This window comes from Terrapene carolina, unplaced genomic scaffold (assembly GCF_002925995.2).
Source record: "Terrapene carolina triunguis isolate 2854851 unplaced genomic scaffold, T_m_triunguis-2.0 Scaffold22, whole genome shotgun sequence".
NCBI lineage: Eukaryota > Metazoa > Chordata > Testudines > Emydidae > Terrapene > Terrapene triunguis.
In genome coordinates, this window is record NW_020664373.1 from 20,410,370 (window position 1) to 20,422,752 (window position 12,383).

At 37.7% G+C, this 12,383-nt stretch overlaps 1 protein-coding gene across 3 annotated transcripts in view; it reads right to left on the reverse strand.

The window, feature by feature from the left end:
• Positions 1-12,383, reverse strand: part of LOC112125929 (dystrophin-like) — a 1,989,526-nt gene that overhangs the window by 51,178 nt on the left and 1,925,965 nt on the right. For all 3 annotated transcript variants that reach the window (XM_026648920.1, XM_026648914.1, XM_026648910.1), the window contains 3 exons: positions 9,611-9,812; positions 4,668-4,753; positions 1,935-2,092 (listed from right to left, as the gene is read on the reverse strand). In XM_026648920.1, coding sequence (XP_026504705.1) covers positions 1,935-2,092; positions 4,668-4,753; positions 9,611-9,812 — 446 coding nt within the window. The remainder of the gene's footprint in view (positions 1-1,934; positions 2,093-4,667; positions 4,754-9,610; positions 9,813-12,383) is intronic.

A 12,383-nucleotide genomic window follows, 5' to 3' on the forward strand; every position in this document is an offset into this window, starting at 1 on the left:
CTGAAGGTTACCCACAGGATCTATTTTAGCTACCAAGGTTCATATTCCTTGTCTATCACCATGGCATCTTTTGGATATGGCTCATGATACAGTTTTTGCACAGAGCACAAATGACTGTTTTCAGGAGAGGGCTGGGTTATACCAAGGAGAACAAAAGTTAAAAAAATGAGGGTAAAGGGATATATAAAGTCTCTAGAACTAAACTGATCCACATTCTCAGCTTGTGGAAAAGTGAGTCACCCCTGAAACCTGAATTGACAATAAAAATAAAATAAAGGATTTTAAAAAATCCACCCATCACAACAGGAAACCACAGGCCATTTTGTAATTGTATATGTTTTTTAAACACAGTAACTCAAGACTATTTACTGTCATTACTATTCATTGAAAAGCACTTGCTGTAGATTGCTACACAGTTTAACTTGAGCAACATGTAAAAACGCCAGCAGACAGTAAGAAGAGAGATAAGAAAGGGCAGATGAGGTCACCCACTCATTTGTTGTTATGTAGAGGCTGTACTGAGGAGCATAGCAGAACATGCATTTCGTCTTCTCTGCTATAATCTACTCTAATCTTCTTCTTACTTCCTTTTATCATTCCTGATGCGTTTTAACCTTTTGATGTAGGAAACTAGAAATGTTTAGGTATGCATCCTTCTGTTGGCAAGAATAAAGGATAAATATCCCACTTTCCTCCCAAAATTAGAAGTGTGTTTTAAGTTTTATCAGTTGTGAATTTGAGAAAAGAATCTGCACTGCACTGTGCATTCTTCAATATAGAGCACAGCAGCGGTCACAGAATTGCTAAAAGGAGAGCAGTGTTATCCTTTCAAACAGTGAAACAAGCCGAAAGCCTGCTCTCCGAAACAATACTAATGCTGACTCTTCACAGTTCATTCATTTGATCCATTCTTACCTCTCTACTGGAGACCTCTGTTTTTCATTGTTATTTATACACTCTATACATGGGGTAGGACAGGGAGTGTCAATTATTTTTTGGCAAGCTCCATATTTCTTGGTCGAGGTACAATCAAGGTCCAGACGCCAGAGACAATAAAAAAAATAACAACGATAATAAGTAAATAAAAAGATTTTGGGATCCATTCAAAAGTGCCTGGCGGTCTGGATTTGGCCCATGGTCTGGCTATTGACTACCCCGGGGTAGGGTATGTATGTCTACACTACAAGTGCTACAGTGGCACAGCTGAAACTACACTGCTATAGTGTTCTAGTGTAGACACTTGCTATAGCGATGGAAGGGTATTTTACATTGCTGTAGTAAATCCTCCCACTTGAGAGGCAGTAGCAGAAGAATTCTTCTGTTGACCCAGCTGCCTCTACAGTCGTGGGTTAGGTCAACCTAATTACATCACACAGAGTGAGAAATTTTCACAGCCCTGAACAATGTCCCTAGATTGACCTAAATTTTAGGTATAGATCAGGCCTTAGAATAACTGTTGTTCTTCATGACAGCTGTGATCCATAGCTTATTTCTCATAACAAAAAGGCATGTGTGCTGGCAGTAGGGATGGGTAAAATAATTCACATAAAATAAAAAACTTCCACGTGACTCAGTTATAACATGGTTAGATACTATCCACACTACCCCTTTTAGCTATGAGGTAACCAGGACAGGATAACCACACTGAAATGGATTTCCCCCCTGACATTTCTATATTTGTATTGTAGACATACCCCAAGAAGAAACTACCTTCCAAATGCCTTGCCAAGTAAACAGATTAGCAAACTAACACGAAATTTCTTTAAGCAATCCCTGGAATTCAATCCTTTTCCCCCCATTTCTGCTCCTCCTCCTCAAGGGATTTTACTTATCCTCTTCTCAGTGACAGAAACATAAATAGGGTGGAATTAAATAAAAATCAAAACAATAATAGGAAAAAAACATTAGAAAACAAAAACCACACAAATGCTTACAAACTGGAAGCAGCTCCTAACACTAGGTTCAATGTTACTGCCACCAAATGATGCAACTTCGCCCAGCTGTCGTGGGATCTGGATGGAGTCATGCAGGAGAAGGCCCAGTCGGCGCTGGTCACAGAATCCAGTGGAACTTGCTACCTGCTTGAATAGGTCTAGAGGGACGAAAATGAAGCAAAAAGAGTTTTAGGGATAGAACGTGTCAACCGGGACTATAGAAGTATTACAGAAATGCAATTATTTTCAGAGGCTCAAAAGTGCGGTGCCATTATTGGAGTGACCATATTTCAATGGGCCTCCATTTGGCTATCTTCTCTGTTTATTAACCAGTTAAATAAGTAGCCTGGTGCTACTGTCTGATTAGATCATGGGCTTGTATCTGTCAGGAGGACCATTCTAAAATAACAATCTGACAGCATTTATATAATACTCAGAACCAACACAAGCTATAACTCCATAACACAGTTACTTAGACTGCAACCATAACACATGTATACAGGGTCTCTGATTCACAAAATCTTTTAAACATTAATGTACATATAGTCTGAACAGCTTTAAACATACAGCCCAGAGGACCTGATTCTGTTTCACATCATGAGTTGCTTTGAAAAACAAAAAAGTTCCCTAACTTTGATATTTCATAATATAATGAACTCAAAATGATTTTTTAAATGAAAGAGAAACATTACACGATTACAGAGCCCCACCACCAGTTGGGAATGTTAATATCATATTAAGTTTTAGTTTTTGAAGTAAAAGCCCTGTTCTATTATAGAAACACTATCAAAAAGGAATCCTTACCGGACTGAATCATCATCCTACCATAAGCACAATTTAATTTGCTGGGAATTAGTTATACTACAAATACTTTGAGGAGGTTTTAAAGTTTGTAATAAAATGAAAAATCAAGTTAGGATCAACTGAAATATTTATTTGGTAGTACCCCAGTTGATAATTCATGACCTGAATAAATTCTGCTTATTTTTCAAAGAGTAAAAAATGTCACTAGTGTAGTAATAATATGCTTTCACGGCTATGGCCTCCTTAATATTTCATTCCACACTGGGGGTGCAATTACACAGGAATGTCAATATCGCTGATAAGTTTCCTAGCACAGCTTTGACAAATGATTTTTTCTTTTTGGTTCTTTTTAATTAGAAGAGTATAAGAATATAATTCTTCTCATATCTGGTATCAGAATACATGATTTCAAGGCAAATCCTGCCTTTACCTCCCTGGCCCTGGAGACTTTCTCTGGCAGCACAACCAATACTGTTCTGCTGAACAAGTGGGTGGCAAACTCCCTGTGCAGAACTCAACTCTACAGGGACTTCCAGAGCATATCAGTGAGCAAGAATGAGAATAGTCAAAAGATCAGCTGCTATGATGCTTCTGTCCTCTCCACTCACCACAACAAGGAGAGCCATTAGGACAATAGGAGCTACTGCAGCATCAGGTAGTGGAAATGGAGCAATGGTGGAACAAGTCCACAGCCCCAGGGAGAAGATTCCTTTCTTCTCACCTCCAACTGCACATCCTTTCAATTCCCTCTTATTAAAGCATCTACAATGCTTAAAGGAAGATTGCACATTACAATCAATCAGATGCATCCTTTTTTGGAGAGACATTATTCAGCACTCACAGGGGAATAAATTAATCTTAATAGATATTTCCCATCTCTAACTTTTATAATCCTAACAGTGTACCCCTTTTCTGGGAAACAGCTAAAAATAAAAGTTTTGACATTTTGTTTTACATGTTTTAATTTGACCCAATTTTACAAAATATTTTAAATGTTGCAGTGAAGGGGGAGGTTGGTTCAATATATTTCCATATTCCTGTGTTTAAAAAATGTAAAAATTTTCAAAATCTTGATTTTCAAAAAGATGCTGAATTAAGAATACATCTTGAGTCAAATCCTGAAGTTCTTGCTCAAGCTCCAACCCTGTAAACTCCTACATATGAGTATTACCATTGAACTCATCAGGGTACCCATATGCATAAAGTTACTCACATGAGTCAAGTGTCCAGGCCTCACTGTATACTCATTCATTATTCATGTAAAACTTGTATTGGCTTCAAACTGATTTTTTCCGGATAAGGATTTTGGGATTTGGTCCATTGAAAACATGCAGAACTTTGATTTTTAAATTACTCACTCTCTCTCTCTCACACACACACACATAAAATGAAAAAAAAAATTGCAAAAAAGCTTTTCATGAATATGAACATCTCTATTGTTCACCCAGGGATAGCAACTGTGGTTGCATATAATTTTTTCAAGTATGATTCCGCTGCCACTGTAGACACCAGACTTAAGATACTGTAATTTTATTCAACAAGTTGCTCTAAATATAATTTTTCCTGAAACATTTGTTTTTGTACTTTGTCATCTTGTCATTTAGATCCTGTCTAAACGGGTCAGGGAAAAAAGTTTTAATACAGTTCTATGACAAATCATATTAAACCCTACTTCTTCCTAATATGTTGTCATTGATTTTTTTCTGGCCAGTGTAGAAAGAACTTTAATCTATTATAGGAAGTGGGGAGAAATCTACACTGGACAAGTCATTTAAAAATACAGTGTAGAGAACTATCCTTTACTGAAGGATTAGAAGACCTAACAGGACTTTTCTGGCCCGAATTTTTGTGTTTCCATGATATATAGGAAAAAATAAAAATAAAATAAATTAAAATGAAATAAAATATAAATGAAGACACCTGACTTACATCTGTACTTATCTTCCAAATGTGCTTTACACAGGGAAACTACACCGGTTTTAAAAGATAAGACACGGATCCTTCCTGTTCGACCCCTGTTGATGATAAGAAAAACAAACACTGATTGATAATATAATCCACATATTTGAGGTCTTATTTAGGACAGTAATGCAACTTTTAAAATTAAACACAAGCTTAACCACCAATCTTAGAGCCCTGATAATTGCTGGAGGTTTTTAAAAATAGGTTGGACAAATACATGTCAGGGATGCTCTATGTTTACTTAGTCCTGCCTCAGCACAGGGGGCTAGACTACATGACTTCTTAAGGTGCGTTCTAGCGCTACATTTCTATGATTCCGTACTATTCACAAAATTTAATTCTTGTGTAATTTATACATGACCTGTTGAATATACTGGTTAAACAGTGTTCATCAACAGCTCCAAGATAAGTAACTGGTTGCTGTTCCATAGTTAATGCTATGTTTTGCACTTAAATCAGGGATTCAACCACTCTGACATGAATGCAATGGCAGTGTATCTCCCCACAATTACAACACTTACTGAGTCTGAACATTCACATGTACATAACCTTTCATTAGTTTGAGAGTTCATATTAATTTAAAAATGAGCCCTGTAAAAAATTTAACACCCTGGGCCAGTCTATTTTTCTAGTCCAAATGATCTTAATAATGAAATAATGCACTCTTCAAATTTCCCATATAGACTGAAAGTCACCACATTTGAAGACATTTGGTTATTTTTTGCTTTTATTATTTATAACTGAAAGTGCTTCAGCAAGGGCTGACAAATAAATGTTCTTATATAGAAAATTCCATGAAGAATTGCCCTCTTTTAAAATGGCTGCCATTTCCTTTTGTGATCAATGGAAGTGAAGCTAAAAGTGCCTTTAGTAAACACTTCATCTTTTAATGTGGCTACCACCGTCCACTGTTTACAATGGAAGTGAAGCCAAGATGTCTTCAGGGAAGATGGGGGTCCCAGACAGCATAGGGAGCCACACTCTTCCCTAAGGGCAGCCTGACTTCATTCCTACTGGGAACACTGGGAGATGGTGAACATTTTGAAACATGTCTTCGCTTAGTGTCAGCATTAGCCTCAACTCATTAGTGACACCAAAGATGTAACATTCAAACACTTTCCACTCACTTTAAAGAGCCTGTATGGGCCCCACTCCAGTCCATATGTGGTCTCTAGTCATCCTCCTTTCCCCTATCCACTTGTGCTCTGCAGCCTCTCTATATCTACAACATCCTCCATGACTGTGTGTCACGCAACTTCACTGCTTGAAATCCTACTTCAGAACTCAGTTTTATTTCAATTTACTTTCAATGGGAGACTTTCACACTAAATAATATTCCAGATAATATCCCAATTTTGATATATTTAAACAAAACAACCTTGCTCCCCCAAACAAATGATCAAAATGTGTACAATACAATAAAAGCATATGTCTAACAACTCCTTTAGGCAGAGATCTATCAATAATTTTCGGTCTATAAGTGCCACTTTCACTATTGTCACTGAAAATAAGAACAATATTAATGCATGCAATTATAAAAGGCACCCCACGCTGTGCTGCACAGTATATGAACAGTTCAGCCAATAAATACATTTCATCTGTAATACTGTCAAGATCAGCAGAAGAGCCATTTACATCCATTGGCCCAAATTCTGGTATCATACAAGTGTAATACATTAGTAAAAAAAAACTCCACTGAAATGAAGAGAGAGACTACAGATTTACATTGGTGTAACAGATCAGAATGTGGATCCCTCAACACATCCCATTTTTATTTTAAAAAATATTCTTTTCCTATTCATAAATCAGCATCTGTTATTCACTTATGTCAGTTCAACATTCTGTTCTTATTCTTTTCTTCTTTGCACTTCCTCCCCTTCCTCATATCCTTTCCAAATTCATTATCCAGAAACCCATGCAGATGAATACCAGCCTCATGCAAATTATACAGGAGAGGCATGTAGTATGATGATTTTCCTGTAAGGTATATTAAATAGGAACTTTCATGAAGCATGAGTTGGTTCAGTTGGCTACACCCCCCTCTCTGCCTCCCAAAACAAACAGATAATTTAGCATGTAACTGCAAATGAGTATGAATATCTGATCAATTAAAACAAATTTGAAACATATTGAATAGCTGCAAGGCTGCACGCCAAATTGGACCAATCATTTGTAGTGTGTTCCAGTTATCAATACCTTTACAAATAACAGTTGGGAAGCATAATAAATGCAAATTATTAGGGGTTTTTTTTTTTTAATGCCACGGAGTCTCTAATAGGAGAATGAATTCAAGAAAATCATTGAGGGACTTGTCTATTTACCCTATCAGTACATACATCTAACCCTTGGCTCTTCTTTCTGTGCTCATCCAGGATAACACAAACACAAAAGATGAGTAAAAGGCCATGCCCTTCCCTCATTCCTGGATCCTACAAAGTTCCCTCCAGATCTGTAGCATCCATTTTCTCAGTATTCCTTCCCTCAACGGCGCAAACTATAATTTACAATGTAGTAGGTTTCAACGCAATAAATAAACATAATGAGACTGAACTTAGCAAGACAGAGTCTTGAGGAGACGCAATCAGGAGGATTTGACACTAAGGTGGGGGGGGGAGAAAGAGGTAGATATGCTGGAGGCTAGGGATAGGGTCCAGAGTGACCTAGACAAATTGGAGGATTGGGCCAAAAGAAATCTGATGAGGTTCAAGAAGGACAAATGCAGAGTCCTGCACTTAGGACGGAAGAATCCCATATACTGCTACAGGCTGGGTACCGACTGGCTAAGTGGCAGTGCTGCAGAAAAGGACCTGGAGATTACAGTGGACGAGAAGCTGTATACGAGTAAACAGTGTGCTCTTGTTGACAAGAAGGCTAATGGCATATTGGGCTGCATTAGTAGGAGCGCTAGCAGCAGATCGAGGGAAGTGATTATTCCCTTCTATTCGGCACTGGTGAGGCCACATCTGGAGTATTGAGTCCAGTTTTGGGCCCCCAACTACAGAAAGGATGTGGACAAATTGGAGAGTGGCCAGTGGAGGGCAATGAAAATGATTTGGGGGTTGGGGCACATGATTTATGAGGAGAGGCTGAGGGAACTGGGCTTATTTAGTCTTCAGAAAAGAAGAGTGAGGGGGGATTTGATAGCAGCCTTCAACTAGCTGAAGGGGGGTTCCAAAGAGGATAGAGCTAGGCTGTTCTCTGTGGTGGCAGATGACAGAATAAGTAGCAAAGGTCTCAAGTTGTAGTGGGGGAGGTGTAGGTTGGATATTAGGAAAAACTTTTTCACTAGGAGAGTGGTGAAGCACTGGAATGGGTTACCTAGGGAGATGGTGGAATCTCCATCCTTAGAAGTTTTTAAGGCCCAGCTTGACAAAGCCCTGACTGGGATGATTTAGTTGGGATTGGTCCTGCTTTGAGCGGGGGGTTGGACTAGATAACCTCCTGAGATCTCTTCCAACCCTAATCTTCTATGATTCAATGATTTTATTGCCCCCACCTACACACCTAACATTTTTTGATTCGGAAGAATTGTAAATTTGTATTTGATTTTATTCATATTTGGGTCTAAATACAAACTGGATCAGATATTTGTTTTCTGAAAACTAAAGTAGATTTAAAAAAACCTTTAACCTAAATATTAAACCTAGGCCTGTTCTCTATTGCCTGTGAACAAAGCAAAAAATCTAGTGTAATCACAATACATAATGTAACATGGTGGAATGACTATCCACATTAACTCTATGGCTGTTGTGGATTAAGTCAGAATAGGAAGTCCTCCATTTATAGAATCACCCTGGTTGGGAGACAACTGCAATTTCTGATCCAGAAATCAATAAGGAGTAATTACATTGATGAAAAAAAACATTCTTGGGGCATGGAGGTATTCCCATGCTGTGGATCTTTATTTTAACTTAATCCAAAATGTTGATGAAATTAAAAGCACACGCTCTCATCTACACAGGTTTATTTTGCCACATGACATGTGAGTGTGTGTCTGACTTTAAGGATACCTAATAGATACTTCTAGTCTTAAGTAAGACGTCAGGGCTTGGACTGCCAAATTTTCTCACAGAATTTGCAGAGCTGTTTATTACTGTAAATCCAGGAATAATCCAAAACTAGGCTGCTTTATTTAATTATTGGGTAATTTAGGAGTTGTCCGAGCTCTAGGAGGCAGCTGATAAAACAACAGCAGATCGAATGGATTTTCTGTAAGACTATCAAAGTAAATCTACCCCATCTTCTGTAAACTCATGAGTGTGGACTCAGCATAGCTAAATTCCACTTTGAAGTGGTCTTTGTTTGCTAAAACTGAATTTTAGGAACGACATTACTAACCTACGAAAATTCACTCAGATCTGTTGACTATTAAAAGTCACAAGCATATTGCACCACAGGTGGCCCCCCTTCCAGCATCTATCAAAGATTACATACTAAAAGCTATAGAAAATGTGTCACCGTGAATAGGCTTAACTGTCGGAAGCGTAGACAAGCGTGAGCACGCATATAATGAAGATTATGCTGTTGCTTTTTGATAATTCTCTTAATTGGTAAAGATAAAGGTGTATTAACAAGGAAATTCAAAAGTGCCTTGCGGAGTCATAACTTAATGATGGGATGGAGTTCTGAAAAATGACGCTAACATACACGGACCATTTTAAAGTAGAATGTTCTATTTTCCAGCTCTATCACTTCTTAGCTTAATAAAACAATTTAGGACTCCAAGCCTAACTCAGGGTTGTATTGATTCAGCTAAGTGCAACCAGTAAGCCATTATTTTTATTAAACTTGCACTATGACCACCGGCTTTCCAGCTCCGAGCCACTCATTTTGTAACCAGGAAGACAGCTCATTATCCCCAACTGTCATTAAAGCCTTTAGTACAGTATACTCAGACTACTCGCACATACGTGTCATAGACATTCAACAGCCAGTTGAGGCACATGTCCACACAGAGAGGGACGTTGACCAGGTTATTGTGCTCTTGTTCCAGTCGATCATAAATGGTGGTCAAGCAGTTAATGATCTGAAGGATATCCATCGACTGGTCATTCTGTTTGAGGTTGTGCTGGTCCAAGGCATCACATGCAGCAGACAGACTCAGGAGATCCACTGTTTAAAATAAAATAATAATAAACTACAACAATAAAATACTCAGTCATTTCAAGTATTAACCCCCACCCGACAATAATATATTTTGATTACAATTTTCTTAAGCTTTCATCCCTTCCCCAACCCTTTGTCTGAAAATAACCTTTTATGCCCCAATCCTGCAGACTCTTGGCCAGTGGTTCTCAACATATTTACCATTGTGGACTGCATATGCACCTCTCTATGTGGCCCCCTTCCCCTCTTCCCCCCCCCCCCACATTATATATACAATATATATACACACACACACTATCTGTATGGCCCTGTGGATGTCCCATGGGCCGCAGCTGTGTGCTGATTGGTCCGAGAACCACTGCATTAAGGCTTTGCAGGATGAGGCCTTAGACTGTAAATTGTATAAGTCAGAGAATAGTTTCATATTCTCTGTAAAAGATCTACCATACTATTGGATGCTATATAAATAAAATATCTTATTCAAAGCATATAAAACATGAAATCATGTAATTTAATTTTTATATTCCTGTTGACAGTATTTGATTAAAAACATATTGAACATTATGTCATTTTAGAACATGCCAACTTTAATGAGGTTTTCATCTATTTCCATCACAGCATTACTTTTGGCAAATAAAATACCAATTACTAAAGATGATGGGAGAAATTTCAGGGAGGCCATATTTTATCGGAATATGCGGTTCTATCAAACTGACTTTTTGTGTCAATTTTTCTTTGTATTCTATATAACAATGTAATACAAAATAAGTCAAAACCAAAATGAAACAATTTTGTCAAATGAAGTGTTTCAATCAATCTGAAACAATTTTTTCCCCAGAATTTTTCTTTTTGGAGAGCTTTGAAAATTTTGTGTTTTGTTCTGATACAAAATGAAGTGAAAATTCAAAATCCTTCAATAAAATGGAACTTCTGTTCTTTACATAGTTCTACTTATTACCCGTAATCTCTAAATGCACCTCCCACTAAGATAAAAAGCAGTTCAGTATCAATTGACTGAGGGAAGTATTTTGCCTCTAAGCTTTAAAGGATAACAATTTTGAGTGTTATGAGAGATGATTTTTAAAATGAAATGGGGATCATACAAGAAAGCAAGATAGTGAGGGCTATCTATATTTGCACTCACTGCCATAATGTCTGAGCACCTCACAAATATTAATGAATTTATCTCCACACCACCTCCATGAAATGTGGAAGTATTGTTTTGCCTACTTCACAGATAAGGAAGCAAACCAGACAGACTGAAGGCCAAATTCTGACACTCTTACTCACATTGAGTTGATTTCAATGGGATAATCACAGAGTATGGTATAATTCAATGTGATTAAGGGTGGAAGAATCTGGCCCTAAGTGAAGGTCATATAGGAATTAAGTGACAGAACTGGGAACTGAACCAAGATCTCCCAAGTTCCAGGTAAGTGCCCTAACCACAAGACCATGCTTCCTCTCTTTGAAAAAGATTTTTAATGAGCTTTGACAAGCAACAATACTTCACAATTTAACAGATTTTAACAGTGAAGCAATAACTTATTGTCACATTGGCCAAATTCACTTCTGGTGCAACTTAAAATTCCATCAAGGATGAATCTGGCTCTTTGTGTCCTAACAGGACACTACTTTAGCCGTCCAAACTCAGCCACTGAATAATTTGCAAGGGGTTATACAATATGGATGGGATTTTCAGCAATACCTATGGAATTTCAGAATACAAATCTCATTGAAAAAAATCAAAGGAACTTGTGCTCCTAAATCCCTTAAGGACATCTGAAAATCTTAGCCTACACGCCTAATATACCCAAATCCTAAAGCAAATAAAGTATGTAATGATATATACATGTCTCTATTGTTATACTAAAAGATTTAGCTTACAGAGTGAATACATTTCAATTTTTGAAATTAGTATTTTTTTAAATATAAAGCATCTTTATTTTGGAGATTGTATTTCATTTACTGACATTTAAAAAATGTAACTCTCCTAAGATGTGTGTCTTGTTCAACAACAGCCTATTTATCAGCCCCATCTCTAAGGGTCATAGAAAGATGCTTTTCTCTAATAACAATTTATTAGCCAAATTGGAAATGCAGCACTGCGTTCACAACACCTTTAACTTTAGCTTTAGGCTGAATGCTCAGTTCCTCTGTGACAATGAATCAATGGTAATTAAGTGAACCCCTCAAGCATCTGGGTGGCAGCTTAATTATACATGTGACTACAGATAAACATGGGTCATTCTATTTTGTGAAAGCTTTTAACACTAATAAGTGGCAGCATCATAAAATCCTTTAACTGTGCTCTTTATTTATCAAACCTTTGGTCTTGTCTTGAAGTCAATGATATATGGGTGTCTAATAACACATCGGGGTGTATGCCACCAGACTCTGCTGTAGGACAACTTCTACTCCTCCTGGACTTCCCCTCACAAAGGCATCAGGAGCTTAGTGGGAAAAGTACTGGGGGTCCATTTTCCCCTCAGAGATTTAATACTCAGACTCCTCCCAAAATATGGACTCACATGCATGATCATATCCTGAGACGTAACCCCCATAACGTGGCTTAAT